General features: G+C 51.7%; 1 protein-coding gene across 1 annotated transcript in view; it reads right to left on the bottom strand.

Annotated features, from left to right (window-relative positions):
• ADAMTS16 (ADAM metallopeptidase with thrombospondin type 1 motif 16) overlaps positions 1 to 15956 on the bottom strand; it is a 160072-nt gene extending 144116 nt beyond the window's left edge. Inside the window, exons 1-3 of the mRNA XM_045442729.1 lie at positions 15583 to 15956; positions 15391 to 15493; positions 8922 to 9244 (exon numbers count right to left, since the gene is read on the bottom strand). Of these exons, the coding sequence (XP_045298685.1) occupies positions 8922 to 9244; positions 15391 to 15493; positions 15583 to 15714 (558 nt within the window). The 5' untranslated portion in view covers positions 15715 to 15956. The remainder of the gene's footprint in view (positions 1 to 8921; positions 9245 to 15390; positions 15494 to 15582) is intronic.
• Between the last annotated feature and the right edge of the window lie 866 nt (positions 15957 to 16822).

The raw sequence follows: 16822 nt of genomic DNA on the forward strand, positions 1-16822 counted from the left end.
AGGTTGGGAATAAAACCTAGGACTGCTCCGACCAGCGCACCGAGTCAGTCTCCAACCAAGTGAAGGAATTCTTCTTTCTTTAATGTTTATTTATTTTGAGGGGTGGGGGGAAAAACAATCATGAGCTGGGGGAGTGGCAGAGAGAGAGGGAGACAGAGGACCCCAAGCAGGCTCTACACCGACAGCAGAGAGCCCAAAGCGGGACTCAAACTCATGAACCCTGAGATCATGACCTGAGCCAAAGTCGGATGCTTAACCAACTGGGCCACCCAGGCACCACCACCCCCACCCCCACCCCCACCCCCACCCCCACCATGTGAAGGAATTCTTAAGCACACTGGGAACTGTGGGATTTACCGGTTTTCCAACATTGCCGGAAACAAGAGAATAGTTAGATTTTAGGAGAAGGGGTATGTATCCTATGCATTAAAAGCTTTAACAAACACAATGATTTACATAAGAAGGGCTAAATTTCACACAGATTTTGTGCCAAAGGCAGTGGACAGACTTGTTTTTTTTTGGGGGGGGGTGAGGTGGAGCTAAGGTGACAATCTAAATACAGAACTTGCATGAAATACTTTAAGAAAATCTAATCCCATCATATGCCACAAAATCCTTATCTACAGAAGCCTCATTAACAGTATTGACTAATGGGAGTTTTTAAACATTGTTTTGTCAGAAACCTTACCGAATAAATCCTTTCTGAATAAACTATATGCCCCGACAGAAAATTTAGGGTGTTCAGCAGTCACGGAAAGAAATCAGATGACACGAATTTTAAAACGAATTGTATAGTTATTTATACCTCAAAACAGAAGTTGGGTAAATATATTTTTATCTGTAAATGTGAAATACCATCATTCAGGGGCACCTGGGTGGCTCAGTCGGTTGAGTGTCCGACTTCGGCTCAGGTCACGATCTCACGCTTTGTGGGTTCAAGCCCCGCGTCGGGCTCTGTGCTGACAGCTCGGAGCCCGGAGCCTGCTTCAGATTCTGTGTCTCCCTCTCTCTCTGCCCCTCCCCCACCCACACCCTGTCTCTCTCTGTCCTGGCGATCCCAGGAAGCAAGGGTGCACTATTGTCTGAAGAGCTGGCTCTCAAGTCAGGCTTCCTGGATGCCAAGCCCACTCTTTTAAGAATGACCATGGGAGTCGTCTGTAACAGGGGGACAGTAGAGTGGCCTTGGGCAATGATCTGTAAAGTGGGTCAATGACAGCACCTAGTGGAGACTGACTTCCAGAACGGAAGTGTACGGGGGGTGGGGGGGCAGGTCTGCTCTCCAGTGAAACGATCATTTAACTGCTAGAAATTACACACACACACACACACACACACACACACACACCCGAACCATTAAAAGTCTCTGTAAATTGTCCTCAGGGCTTCAAACGGGGAGACACACCTACAGACTCTAATTTCATAAATCTTGGAAAGAATGGTGAAAATTTGGTGGCTTCTGGGCCGTGGGCCAGTCACAGCCTCACCCTTCCCCCAGTCGGTGGGACAGAGCTCCCAAGAGGACAAGGGCCTCCCGTTCCCCCGACTCCCATTCTAGGGCTACACTTCCAGGTAAGCGGCCTGCTCACCAGGCCTCCTGCCCCTCTGCCCCCCCTACCACAACATTTGTGTTCCAGGCAGGCGCAGCCACGAGAACCGATCTGCCTTCTACAAGCGGCCACAACTCTCAGGACAGAAGCTCCTCTCTGGACTCAGCAGGCTGAGAATAAGGGAACCCTGGCTGTCCCCATACCAGCTCATCTGCAAGGTACAGCTGCAGGCCGGGAAGCAGACAGAGGGGACTGGGTACCCACAGCCTCACCCGGAGCCCCACTCATAGGGTAGGGGTGCCTGGCACTCGGGGAGAAGCAGACACTGCTGGCCCCCGTTCCACGCAGGAGCACATGTGTCCTACCCAAGAGGAGCGGCAGCTTTAAAAGGGGGGCTCCCCTCAAGGGGCTCATTTTCTTTTTTCTTTTTTTTTTATCACTACCACTCTGGAGCGCAAATTGCTTCACAGTCTGATTTGATTAAAGAGCAGTTTTGCAAGAGCTTGTCTGGAACCCTCCAAAGGAGCTCTACGTTAGTCGAGTCAGACCGCCGAGCAATTTATGCCCCAGGGCGTCGTAAAACATGAACACACACACACACACACACACACACACACACACACCAACAACACAATCCGCTAGCAGTTAGCGCAGGTGAGCGGGTGGGGTGCCACCAACGGCCGCAGAGCAGCACGCCGGGCTCTCTGGAAGACGGCGCACGAGCTCCAGGTGGCACTCGTGAGAAGCGACATCGGAGGCTGCACGGAACCAGTCCTGCCAAGTCACGAAACCGACAGGAGGAAAAGAAACAGCCGCAGGAAGCCTTGGACGGCAGACCGTGGGTAGGGTCCAGGGTCGCCACCCTTCTCTGTGAGGCTCAGTTTTTGCAGAAAACGATGAGACATGCAAAGAAGCAGAAAAGTGTGGCCCCGAACCTGAAAAGAGACAGGCACGGAAACTGCTTTGAGGGGTCCCCGATGCTGGGCTTAGTAGACCCGTGCTTCAAAGCAACTGTTGTAAACACCTTCACGGAACCAAAGGGAACGACGTCTGAAGAATTAAAGCAAGGCCTGGCGTCAAAGGTGTAAAATACAGACTAAGAGAAATTATTAAAATAACCAAATGGAAATTCTTTGGTTTAAAAAGTACAATATCCCAGGGGTGCCTGGGTGGCTCATTCAGTTAGGCGTCTCACTCCAGATTTAGGCTCAGGGCATGATCCCAGGGTCGTGGGAGGGAGCCCCACATCGGGCTCTGCATATCCTGAGCGTGGAGCCTGCTTAGGATTCTCTCTCTCTCCCTCCCTCTCTCTCTTTCTCCCTCGCACTCACATTCTCTCTCTCTCTTTCAAAAAACCAAAACCAAAAACACTACGGTATCACAAAGGAAACTTTACTATAGAAACTGAGTAGTGGATTTGAACTGCCAGCAGGAATCAGTGCATTTGAAGACAGATCAATAAAGATTGTGCAAGATGAAGGGCTCAGAGGAAAAGGCAAATGAAGGAAAATTAATGGGGTCTCAGAGAAATGCAGTACACCATGGAACACACCAACATACGCATAATGGGAGCCCCAAAAGGTGAGGACAAAGATGGCCACACGCGCACACATCGCAGTAAAAATGTAGAAAGACAAAGACTGAAAGAAAATCGGGAGGGGCGCCTAGGTGGCTCAGTCGGTTGAGCATCCGACTTCAGCTCAGGTCATGATCTCGTGGCTTATGGGTTCGAGCCCCGCATTGGGCTCTGTGCTGACAGCTCAGAGCCTGCCTAGAGCCTGCTTCTGATTCTGTGTCTCCCTCTCTCTCTCTCTCCTCCTGTCTCTCTCTCTCTCAAAAATAAATAAACATTAAAAAATTAAAAAAAAAGAAAATCGGGAAATAGCCACAAAATAAAACAATAAAACTGCAATGAAATAAACAGACTTCTCTTGAGAAACAACAGGGGGCGAGAGGTAGGATGACATCTTCAAAGTGCCGGAAGGAAAACACAGTAACTAAGCTGTAACAAGAATAACAACAACCAAGACTGTCAACCAAATGCTCTCTATCCAGCCGCTCGACGCCACAGTGGGATACCCCATGGTCATCAAGAGAGCTATAATCGAGAAGATGGACACGTGGGGGCCAGAATGTGGAGAAATCAGAAACCTCATACGATGCTTAGGGCGATGCAAGGTGGGAGAGTTACTGTGGAAAACAGTTTGGAATTTCCTCAAAATGTTAAATGCAGGATTCCCATAGGACGCAGCAGTTACGCTCCTAGGTATAAACCCAAGAGAAACGTACGGCCACACAAGAATCAGGACACGGACAGCAGTGTTATTCACGATTGCCAGAAAGAGCAGAGACAATAATATCCATCAACTGCTGAGCGGATAAAAAATGTGGTATATGTGTACACGGGATTATTATTTAGCCATAAAAATAACGCACTGGGGCGCCTAGGTGGCTCGGGTGGTTAAGTGTCCGACACTTGGTTCAGCTCAGGTCACAATCTCCTGGTTTGTGAATTCAAGCCCCGCGTCCGGCTCCTTGCGGACAGCGTGGAGCCTGCTTGGGATTCTCTCTCCCCCTCTCTCGGCCCCTCCCCACTTGTGCTTTCTCTTTCAAAATAAGTAAACGTTTAAAAAAATAATGAGGTTCTGATGCAGGTTACAACATGGACGAAACGTGAACACATTATGCTAAGGAAAAAAAGCCGGTCACAAAAGACCATATGATGTATGCTTCCCTCTACAGGAAATTGCCAGATGAGGTAAATAAATCTATAGAGACTGAGTGTAAGATTCGTGGGCCCAGGACTGATGGGGCCTGGGGAAATGGGAACTGTCAGGGGTTTCCTTCTGAGGGGATGCAGAGTCTCAGATTAGGTGGTAGTGATCTGGAAACCTACTACAAACCCCTGAATTACACATTTCCAAGGGGGGGAGCGACGTGTAAACTACATGTCGATAAAGCCGTTTTTTAAAAAAAAAATCGTACTGGGGTGCCTGGGTGGCTGAGTCAGATAATCATCCGACTCTTGATTTCAGCTCAGGTCACGATCTCACAGTTCTGGAGATCGAGCCCCACGTGGGGCTCTGTGCTGACAGCGTAGAGCCTGCTTGGGATTCGCTCTCTCCCTCTCTCTCTGTGCCCCTGCCCTGCTTCTGCTGCCTCTGTCTCTTGCAAAATAAATAAACTTAAAAAAAAAGCAAAACAAACAGTACCTATGTTAGTGTGGTCATTAGGCTAAGTGAGATAACAACAGTGAGGCTATTAGCCAAGCATCCGGCACAAAATCCACAGTAAGTTAGCCCGGGTTCTTCCGCTCTTGTCCTGGCCATGGCTGTTTCCCACGCTCACTAGTGCAGTCATTCTTGAAAGGCACCTGCTGTGCCCACACATTTACACACCCATGCTGGTCACCACAACAGATCTGTGATGTCAGTTAGGTAGGGACATGGCAATTACACACACTGCCTTTTTTAACAAATAACCTTCGGGCGCCTGGAGGGCTCAGTCAGCCGAGCGTCCGACTCCTGATTTCAGCTCAGGTCACGATCTCACCGTTTATGAGATCGAGCCCTCCGCCTGGCTCTGTGCTGACAGTGCGGAGCCTGCTTGGGATTCTTTCTCCTTATCTCTCTGCTCCTCCCCCACACGTGCGCTCGCTCGCTCTCAAAATAAATAAATAAGCACTTAAAAATAAAATAAAATAAAATAACCTGATGCAGTGAGAGAAGAAATATTTTGAGTCAAGACGCTTGGTGGAAGTACCGGGACACCTTTAGAGGTCTTTTTAGGGTTTACAGATGGGGCAGCGGAGAACTCCATGATGGTGAACGATGTTAGGAATCTTCCCCGGGGCAGCCTGTGACTCCTCCATCGGGCATCACGCCCGAGTCTCCTATGAAGATTCGGCTTGGACAAACTACTCCAGGAACCTAGGCTGAATCTGCCACCTCCCAGATGCACCCTCTCCGCATCTCCTGGTGCCTGTATTTTCCCTCCCGTCATCACTGCGGTGACATCACCTGTGTCCTGGCTCTCCCATCAGACAACCGGCAACTCATGCCCGCCTCTGGAAGGCTCCAAGCGCCGCCCAGTTCTGAAGCTCATTCGCGTCTCCCAAGATCCTTGGGAAAACAGTCATTTTAGTCTTGCAAGAACAGTTGCTTACTATAAATAGGACCACACCATCAGCTACTCACTTTGACAGTGTTCCTCAGACCCGTTTACCGAACAACTACGGCCAAGGGCTCCCACACTCAAACTCCGAGAACCTGGGGAGAAAACGGCTTATCGGTTTGCAAATTGCACCGTCTCACAATTGTCAACCAAGTTCCCCAGTTGAAGACATTAAACTCTTAGTTAAGCGATATATTTCAACTTCAAGGTAACAGTCCCACGCTGTAGGGAGAACCAGGAGAACGGAGGATGGGTGATTTCTCCACCACCAGGGATCTTGTTTGCATCATGCTCTCCACTAGAGTCTGCAAAGGGGTGTGAGGGACAACGGGCAAACAAAAGAGAATTCTACAGGCTGTCTGCCACTCAATAGGTGGGTCGACCAGAAACACTGGGGAAAAAAAAAAAAGCTTAACTGAGATCTACCTGGGACTTTAATTAGATCCTCCCCCCCACCCCAATAAAAGAAGCCCTCATCTAATGTAACACCATTTTTCTTCATACCTCAAGAGATCTGAATGAGAGATGGGGTAGCCATCCATCAGGAAAGAAATAACGGACTTGGCACCCAGTTGAGGGACGTTCCCATTCAATATTTTTCCTTATCTGGCTAACGACAGAGGACTTCTTATCCTCCCTTTTTCTTCTTTAAAATGCCTTTGATTTGTCATATGGCAAATGCCCCTGCCCCTCACACTCATAAGTCTAGTCGAGGTCATGTTCGTAATGATCCTCTACAGACAAAATATCAGCGAAGCTGGATTTAATGGGTTTGGAAGATGAACGGTGAAGGCATACAGATTCCTATTCCAGTGACCGAAATATTAAATTCCAGTGTTCGTTATCCAGAGGAGTCTTGTTTAAGTCTGCACCCCTGCCGGGGTCATGGGAAGCAACTCGCCCAAGCTCCGCAAACAAATCCAAGGATATGAGTTCTGAAGGCATGGTGTGCCTCCCTTCCACACAGATGGCTTCCATTCCAGGTCTGAGCTTTCGTTAAAAAAGCCAAGGAGGAGATCTTTTCCTTTAATGCATTATATGAGAGTTCTAGCCCTTTAATTAAGGGAGATCTGTTTTTCTTGGGAGAACATGGAAGAAATCACCCACACCGTCTTCAATCATAAAAATTATGCCAAATAACCGCCAAATCCTTGGCAGATCCCGGCTGTGATCACTCTCAAACCAGAAGCCCTTCACAAATTAGGGTAGACATGGGATCAACCCATTTCCCATTCCCCTGAAAAGCAAGTGTTAATATTGTTTGGCAATTTTTAACGGGATTTAGCATTTGCACATGTGTAGTATTTGAAGGGATTCAAATACTTGGGCATCCGATACTCGCACTCCCATACACAAAATCCTTCTAAGATGCAGAGTCTGAATTCCCTCTTTCCAAAGGGAGAAAGAAGCTTAAGACAGATGTAAAACATTTTCTGGAAATGTAATAAATGTTCAAAATGTGGTCAAGACCTTAAAACATGACCACACATCTTCACTCAGCTACCTAAGACGCATCTCACTCATCTGTGTCTGACAGATTAATGTACTCAAGACTCTAAGTATCTACTAAGCGTTTCTTGCTTTAAAATATGGAAATATTTCAAGAAAATTAAATGACGAGGCATTAAGATTTGGCTTGCATTCAGCCTGAGGGATGCCGGTATCTTCTCAACTTGGCTGGGTGCTCCTTAATGAAGGGACCAGCGAAGGGGACCCCCAGAGGCATTTAAGTGATGTTCGATGTCTAAGTCCGATAGAGTAAAACCTTGGCTTGTGAGCAGAATTCGTTCCAGAAACGTGCTTATAATCCAAAGCTCTCATACATCCAAGAGAATTTCCCCATAAGAAATAATGGAAGCTCAGATGACTCCACAACCCAGAAAACGTTCATATAAAGTGATTATAATCCTGTAACATAATACAAAATATTAAATAAAATACAAAATATAAAGAAAAATAAGCAAATTAACCTGCACTTACCTTTGAAAACCTTCGTGGCCGGTGTGAGGGAGACAAGAGACGGGGGGAGGGGGGTGGAGGGGTGGGGGGGCGGGGGTTATTTTGTCGGATGACATTCATCATCACTAACGGAATCACTGCTGTCTATCGGCTCAATAGAATCTTTTTCTGTTCCTGTGACTTTAACGAGGAACCTATCTAATGACCTAGAATGGAGCAAAGCATTCCTAAGCTCACTGTTGTGTGGAAAAGCAAAGGACTGTCCATAGGTGCTCTGAAGTGACAAAAAATCCACCACTGCCAGTTGGGGGCACCTTCCAACGTTGTGAAAAATCACCAACGTCTGCCACACGTCATGGCCAGAGACTGAGCATCCGCGCACGGGAAATGATCACCCACAATCCCTCAGAGAGACAGAGAGAGACAGAGACAGAGAAGAACCATTGGCTCAGTTGTGACCATGCGACATCTGGCATCACATACCATTCATACTGTGAAACGTTGCTCATTTATCAAATGGAAATTTCTTGGGGCACCTGGGTGGCTCAGTCAGTTAAGGGTCGACGTCAGCTCAGGTCATGATCTCACGGTCCGTGAGTTCGAGCCCCGCATCGGGCTCTGTGCAGACAACTCAGAGCCCAGAGCCCGCTTCTGAGTCTGTGTCTCCCTCTCCCTCTGCCCCTCCTCCGCTCACGCTCTGTCTCTTAAAGATGAATACGTGTTTAAAAAGTAATTAAAATTTATTAGAAACGCTTGCTCGTCTTGCGGAATACTCCCGGAACGAGCTGCTCACCATCCAAGTCTCTACCGTGCTAAGAAGATGGGGAACATGCCCAGAGAGTCATCAGTCCAGTGAGACCCGCGCTTCCCGGCCACGGCTTCGTCACACTTGGAATTACCACCCTAACCTGTAAGCATGTGATCCTGCACAGAACGACACGAGTAAAGGGCTTTCAGGCAGCCGATCAAATAATCAACCCGGTCCACCAGGGGACTCGTGTTGTTCTCTGCAGAACGAAGACATTTCTCCAGAATGGGCCACCGCCAAATGGGCCCAAGGCGACGGCATCACGCCTCGTAGACAGCGCTCCTTGACAACGTTCTCCTGCTTTCACAGATCAGTGAAATCTGCCCTGCGATGACGGAGGAGTCAGCTAGACGATCTCAAGGGACATCTCATCGCCCTCCCCCTTCACACACGCCACTGTCCCTGTCACCTCACTGGCGGCGGCGGGTACTCACCAAACCTTTGCACGTTGAAAGAGCCACCGAGGAATTTTTGTGGGATCGTAAGGAGCCTTGATAAAAACAGAAATCCTCGGGCGGGAAGGCGTGCACGGACTTGGTACCTCCCTTCCCCAGCGTCTGCACCATGAATCCAGGAGCCACCAGGTTGGACGCTTTCAGCTCCATGTGGAAGTCATGCCTGAAGCCTTTCAGCCGAAGGTGAAGAGATTCAGCCCCGAGCTGGGCCAGCGCCCTCTTCCTCCTCTGAGGGTGAGTGATTTCATGCGACACGTAGTCTCCGTTGTGGTCAACCTCATAGGGGGACACCAGCTCGTATTCTGAAAGACAAAGACGGGGCTTGGCTGAGTAATTTCAGAATTCTAAAAAGAACCTGGGAGTCAGTCTTAGAATGTAATTTATTGCCAGACGACACTCCCACCCGGTAAAACACGACGGAGGAAAATTGCAGCGTCGAGCCAACCTCAGGTCCCCACCGTGGGACGCAAACAATCAGAGTCAGGAGGGAAAACCTTCAAAGTAGCCTGTAGGGAAGTCACTGGTGCCCCATCATGGGCTAGTCCCAGGTCGGCAAAATCTATGACACTTCAAAGGAAAAACAGATTACAGACCCAGGAAATTCAAAAACGGGACATGTGGGGTTCCATTTCATAAATTTCACCTTACGCTCATGATGATATGTAATCATTTATGGTTCTAAATATTCTTTGAGTCACACTTTTTGTTTTTTTTCCAACCATCTCCATTGAGCTGACAAATTTTAGCTTCAGAAAACAGTTATTAAAAAGGCAAATCTGATGGGCATTCCTCGCTGCTTAATATTTTAATATTTTCTTGTTAAATCGAGGAATCCCGTAAACCCTACGCAGACATATTCCGGGTTTCTAGATGCTAACATTGGGAAATGCTCCTATGCGGTTGCTCCCACGGAAAAGCGTGATGGACCCTCTTGTTGGCCTGAGTTCTTGGCCAACCGTCAGAGTCCACAGCCCAGGGTCTTTCCAGACACTCACCACAATCCTCTGCCCACTCTGATTCACAGGACTCGAGCCTAAAACACGTTCGGACAAACAATTTTTGGAAAAGTCCGGAAACCCCCGAGGGGCTGTCAGATCTCAGGGCCCCCTCACAGGTCTGCCGGGTTTCAGTCACCGACAACCCCCCAGTTTTGCCTTCTCTGTACATCTGAGTCAGTTTCCCCGCTGTGGGAAGCACAGGAGGAAGGTTCCAAGCTCCTTTCGTTACCAGCATGTGCCGTCGGGAGACTGCTGTGATGGATGCTCGAGAAGTGGGGCCCTCTTCTGCCCTGGCAGGAGTTGGACATGTTTCTTGGAGTCGTAAGATACAATAAAACAGAATCCCACAGAAATGGCACTTGGTCAGAAGTAAGGGGTAATTGGGTAATTATTGTTTCTAGAAAAGTGAGGTTTTGTTCTCAACCGATCTCTTTCTACACAGGTGCCTGATCGTGTGTCCCTGTGCTGTGCAGCAGGTAAGAGAAAGGTTACTCTGGAAGGAGCAGACAGCCAGTGACCATTTGTGGGTTTGGAGAGGGCAAGGGAGGCCACGGACGGGAAGGCCCTGCCTGGAGCCCCCCATGCTGAAGCCTGGGGCTAGGTGTGTGTCCAGGGCCAGGCAGCCAGCCCCATCAAGTGGCGGGTTAACCAAAGGCTGGACAATGGCCTCTGTGACTCCAGGGATGCGGTCTCCTCCAGTCAAGACCTTTTTTTTTTTTTAAGTTTATTTATTTATCTCGAGAGAGCGAGAACAGCAGGGGAGGGGCAGAGAGAGAGGGCAACAGAAGATCAGAATCAGGATCTCTGCTGACAGGAGACAGCCCAACACAGGGCTCAAACCCCCGGACCTTGAGATCAGGACCTGGGCCAAAGCTGGGACACTTAACCGAGCGAGCCACCCAGGCGCCCCGCCGGTCAAGAGCTTTGACAGGCGACTCTTCTGGGCTCAGTGCTAGGCCCACGGGCCTGGCCCTGCCACGCAGGTGAGAACGGGTGCCCTGAGGGTAAGTGGGGAGCTGGGCCGCACGCAGCAGGGTCTGGCGGACGACTTGAGCCAACCGTCAACATCGACGTCAAGGCAGGGCATTTGTGTCCCGCGGGGCAAAACACCCTGGAATTGTTTCACAGTTTACCAGGGAAATGAGACAATAAAACAAATCTGGTTGAACTGCAGGCAAGGACAGGAGAAAGGGGGAAACCGGTCAGGGACTGGCCGGTGTATGCGACGGTGGCCGATCCGGGGTGGCTCCGAGGGGCAGAGCGCAAAGCCCCACCCCACCTGCCTCTTGCCCAGCTTTCCGGGCCGAGGGGAGAGGCCGGTGCCAAGCAGCTGTGTGGCCTGGCACTCTTCCCCCTGCCTCCCGGGGCTCTCAGGGAGCCCTCCCCACCTCACCCCAGCCTATGTGCATCCCAACAGAGGCTGGGGAACACTAGCTAATCAGCACAACTACTGCGCATAAAAGATGATTACCACTTTCAAAAAATCAAACTGCTTCCAGATGCCATCAGCCCGGTTCTTCTGACCTTTGTTTTGGAAGTCACGTAACATGCATCCTGTATCTGGAGGGGACACTGGATATCTACGCTCAAAATAGCGTCACTGATAAGCCTCTTTTACATAAACACATCCAGGGTCCTGTTGACAAATGCAGGACCTCCAGCTATCTGAGGGGAAAACACGAACGGCCTGGTGGATGGCATCTGCCAGTTCCCCTGGGGTGATACCCCCACCGTGGCTGATTTCCACGTGACGTCACTCAACACGGAGTGTGGAAAGATGCGCCCCCGGACCTGCGCCTGCACCTTACCTACGCACATCTCCCCACACAGATACGACTGATGTAAATAACCTCGAGAGCACAGGTAATAGTAAAACCTAGTAAAGCAATTATAAGGGAGGAACGTTGAGTCTTTCCATTTTGTCTTTAATAGGATTTCACGGTAACTATATTTTAATTTTATTGGAAAAAATTTAGTGTTTATTTTTATTTTTGAGACAGAGAGGGGCAGAGCGTGAGTGGGAGAGGGGCAGAGGGAGAGGGAGACACAGGATCCGAAGGAGGTTCCAGGCTCCGAGCGGTCAGCCCACAGCCCGACAAGGGGCTCGAACCCACGAACCGTGAGATCGTGACCTGAGCCGAAGTCGGACGCTTAACCGACTGAGCCCCCCAGGTACCCCATATACTTTAATTTTCAGTGACCAGCTCGACAAAATTTCACAGAAAGTGACAATCCGCTCTGGAGGGCTGGTACCTGTTGGCCTCAAGACACCAGCTGTGCCAACAGCAAAGCCACTCTTTGGGATTTAACGACGATCGGTTCCCAAGAGGCAGGGAGAAAATGTTCGACGGAAGACGATTTGTTTTCCCGTTCAGTCTGCTGATTCTCCGCCGGAGTGATTCCCCTCCCCCTCCCCCAGGAGACAACCGTCTGGACGCGGTTCCGCTTTGTCAGGAAGGGGGAGGGGGACAGTGGCGCTCCTGGAATCTGACCACCGAATCCAGGGATGCAGCTTCGTATCCTCCGATGCCCAGGCCGGAGATGCCCAGGCCGCTACAAAATGTCAATACCGCCAAGGTGGGGCAATCCTGATTGAGCCCGAAAGCCCTGCTTACCATCAAATGTGTACTCTCGGTTACATATAAATGAACGCGGAAAAAGTCATCGCTAAAGAATTCAGTGAATGAACAAAACAAGCACAGTGTCTCATCATGCACGCATCACTATCTGGAAAAGGTCAATATATAACTGCAGTAATCCGAAAAAATTAACTTCTGAGCTTAGGTTTTCAGATGATAATCCCCTCGGCTGTTGGCTCACGATTTCAAGAAAAAAATGAGCGTGATTCCTGACATCCCGAGAATCCTTTAAATTACACCTGTGTCCCCTACACATTTGGTAAAGGAGGACAACGTCGCGTACGGCTGCTCCCGTCAGTGGTCAGAACTGCCTGATTTCAAGAGGTTTTCTGACCACGGCATCAAGTCTAAGACCGCTCTGGTTTCAAACTCAGTGCGGGGGGCGTGGACCACCTGTGAGCACGCAGGGCTGCTTGGTACCAGCGGCCGAGAGCGGATCCGAACCTTGAATCCCTACCCCAGGATTCAGTGACGTCACATCCATAGCTTGAAAGCCACCAGGGAGCCAGTATTTGCCCCTTGGGAACCAGAAAATATTACAGATCTGGGTGCCACAGAGCCTGCTGTTGAAGATTTACAAGCACACCCCAGGTGAACCTGAAAGGCATTGCCCTGTCTCACGTCACCTGGATGTTTGAATGTAAATCGACATAATCTCCCAATGCACACACGCACACAACAGGTCTATTACGCACAATGAAACAAATTTCCAAAGAACCTCTACACCTTGCCCTGGGAGAGTAACTTACTGGAGAAGTAAAAAGCTAACGAATCTGTGATGGTCTTGTCTCTTTACCGGGAGCCGCTATTTTTATCACAGAGGTCAATTTGTAGGCAAAGCATTAAAATCTCCTAGTAGGGAAACACCATTCTGAATCAGCCAAAACGAAACGGGTGTACTTAACGTCTGAAAATAGTTTCGTTGGGCACGGCTGCCTCACAGAAGAGACGGGCTTCTCTTTCCTACTGCTTAACTGCTCCAGACACAGAGCAAAGTTTGCAATCGCCGTGTGAACGACGTGTTGCTTTAAACAAACCTCACGGCCGAAAGAGGGAGTCCAAAGCCAACGTGTGTCACCGGTACCTAGATAACCGAGCAGTACCCACCAAGTGTACCCCGGCTCTCCTGTTCTGAACAGACACAGGTGACCTGCTCAGCACAGTCTTTTCCCTGCTGGTACGAGAGCCCTCCAGTGACACACACAACCCTCCACTTAGCCGTTTGCAGCTAAAGACCTAAAACACACAGAGGGTGGGTGTGAGGTGGGGGTGTATCCGCTAAGCTAGAACTTCACCGATGATGGCTCACACCTTCCCCTTCTGTTTCTGAGCAAGCAAGGTATGTGGTTGTCATGGAAATGCTAGGCCTGTGACACCAGCTGGTAATGCCAGGTGACTGGAGCCTCATGCCAGCCAGGCTGCCGTCCAGCTCCCGGGAGCCGGCCTCGGCCAGGAGCAGCGGACGCACACTCGGGAAGGGAGTCTTTGACTTCTCCTTCTGGACGTGGTTCTCTGCCTATGATGCTCTCACCTGAAGACCACTTATTTTCTATAAATGCCGGACAGTGATCTGAAACTCTCCTGAGACTTTCAGGAATTTTCATGATTTTGGAGAACTAGAATTTTTACAGAAGTCTTCTTTTAAAAAGTGTCTCTGGAGGGACAAATACAATATGGACAATTACATCCTACGGGAAACATGAAGGAAGGCAGGGGCCAGACCAGACCAAGAAGGTGACCTTTAAATAGATAATGACCTTTCTCTAGCAATTACACAGCCAGAAGTCATTTGTAAGGATTTCCTATCACTTACACCTAGCGCCCTCTGGTGGTCCCGAAAAAAGTCTTCTGTTCCCAGCCTTCGTCTAACCTATCGCTTCGTTTATACACTATTCATGAACTCTCCCAGCAAGAAAGAATCCAAATAGGTCATGCGTGTGTCCAACTCCTGTCTTTACCAAAGGTTAAAAACTATATTCAAATATTTTGAGTTATTAACTGTAATCTTCTGGATTTTCTGAAAATATGTTGGGATAATCAAACCTGGTTCCTCTAAAATACTGACATTTGATATGGCAACTTATTGTTGGAAATGTTGCAAAGCACTGATATTAAACGCCAAGGGATTGGGTTCAGATAAAAAGCGCCTAGCAGCCGACATCCCGCACCTGCCTTCCCCTTTAACCTAACGGAAGGCACGAGAAATTTACAAATGCAGCAGTGAAACCACAGGCTGCAAACGAACCAGACTCATGGCTTAAGGCGCGGCATGGCTTAGGAGGTCGCAAACTCTAATTACCCTTCCCGGCACTGTATTTCAATTATGTCCCAACCCTTGAAGACCATCCACTTTCACCCTGACAAGAGTACTGGGCAAAAATGGCTTTCTTTTGTCTCCTGCCGTTTAGTCAAGGGCACACAGAGAGCCTTCAATCTAAACAGCCAGAGGAGGACCAGGAGGGGGTGAGGCGTGGAGAAAGGAGTCCCCTGCGCTTTATAATTTCCTGGATGCCTCAATTGGAAATACCTTTAGATTACTCCTTGCTTTTGTAAATTTTCTTATTAAATGCGCATTCCTTCTTTTGTTGCTATTGCTTATGGCAATTACGCTGGTAAGCGCTACTGTTCCACAAGGGAATACAATAGAAATATTGGTGAAAGTCGACTCCCAGGTGCTCGCTCACAAGGCGAGAAAGCCGGCTCATACTATGCGTGAGTTTGGAGACTAAGGAGCATTCGCAGCGCCTGGTAAACCAGCAACACCGGCAGCTATTTGGTGAGGACTGGGACCCTCCTTCCCCGCAGACTTACCGCCCTGTGCCATCCAGGCCGGCCACTCCGCGGACCCGGGAGGTCGCCGGCCGCTCGGGCTCCCCGGCGAGGCCGCTGCGGGTCCCACGGAGCAAGCAGGTGCCTGCTGGAAAAGAGCCGCGACACCTCGGTGAGACCCGGGCCGCGCGAGGGAAGCCGCGGGCACCCGCCCCCCAACCTCCGGGGACTCACCTGCACAGCCACCTGCGCCAGGAGCAGCGCACAGAGCGCCGCGCGCCCGGGGCCCCGCATGGCCGCGCCGTCCCCGGCGCCCCGCGCCCGCCGCCCGCGCTGCGCCCCCGCGGGGAGAGCGCGCGGCTCCATCCAGGGGCGCTCGGAGGGGCCCCCAGCCGGGCGGCTGCAAGTGGGCACCGCGGAGCCGAGGCGCGCAGGAGCCTCCCCGCCGCGACTCCGCCGCCCGCGCGGGGTTATCACTGCGGCTCCGCACGGCGCGGGGGGCGGGGAGGGCGGTGGGGCACCAGCGCGCACCGTGGGAGAGCGGCGGGAGGAGGCGGGCCGCGGAGGGGAGGCGGAGAGGACCGGCGAGGGGAGGGGAGCGGGGAGCAGGAGGGCCTGGCGGCGGCGGCGGGGTGGGGAGCCGGAGGGGAGACAGGAGGGGGAGGGCAGAGGCCGGAGGAAGCGGGCGGCGGGGCGGGGCGAGGAGGGCCGGGAGGATCCCCGCGCTCCCAGCCCGATTCGGCGCCTCGCCCGCCTCCCCGTGTGCGCGCGGGCGGAGAGGTGGCTCGGGGGCTCCGAGTGGTGAGCGGCGTGAGTCACTTTCCAGGCGTCCTCGGGACCCGCAGGCCCGCTGCGCCCCGCCACCCCCCGGGCCCGACCTGCGCCGCCGCGGGCGCCGACACCTGCCGAGGGAGGCTGGGCGGCGCCTGGGCCCCGCGGCGTCCGCCCTGCGCCGCGGGTGGGAGATCAAAGGCGGGACGGCGGCGCCCCGAGCTTCTGAGAGCCGCGCGGATCTGAGTGCGCACCGCGGCCGCTCTCGGCTGCGGACGCGATGAGGGACGAGGGGGTCGAGCAAGCAATGCCAGCTCCTCGCCAAGTCCCGGAGGATGTAGGGGCGCCCCCGGGCGCCGGGCCCCCTCCCCCGCCCTCCACCGGCCTGGCCGCGCGTGCCTGGGTCGCCGTGGCTGCCGGGTGCCCGCGTGTGGCCAATCCATTGGGAGGCCCTGGGGTTGCGACTGGTGTGGGCCCGGGCGGGGGGCTGGGCTGCCGAAGGCCCGGGCGGCAGCAGGTGCCCCGCCGACCACTGGCCCGGCAGCAAGCCCGGTCGGTGTTCTAGGAGCGCGTGCGTGCGCGTTTGAATGCGGAGCCTCCGGGCATCGGAACCCTCTCGCGTGCGCGCACGTGTGCGTGTCGATGCGCTCGCGCGCCAGTGCATGCGTGTGCCAGCGCGTGTTCTCCCACGCACGGATCGCCG

Source organism: Leopardus geoffroyi, chromosome A1 (genome assembly GCF_018350155.1).
Source record: "Leopardus geoffroyi isolate Oge1 chromosome A1, O.geoffroyi_Oge1_pat1.0, whole genome shotgun sequence".
Lineage (NCBI taxonomy): Eukaryota > Metazoa > Chordata > Mammalia > Carnivora > Felidae > Leopardus > Leopardus geoffroyi.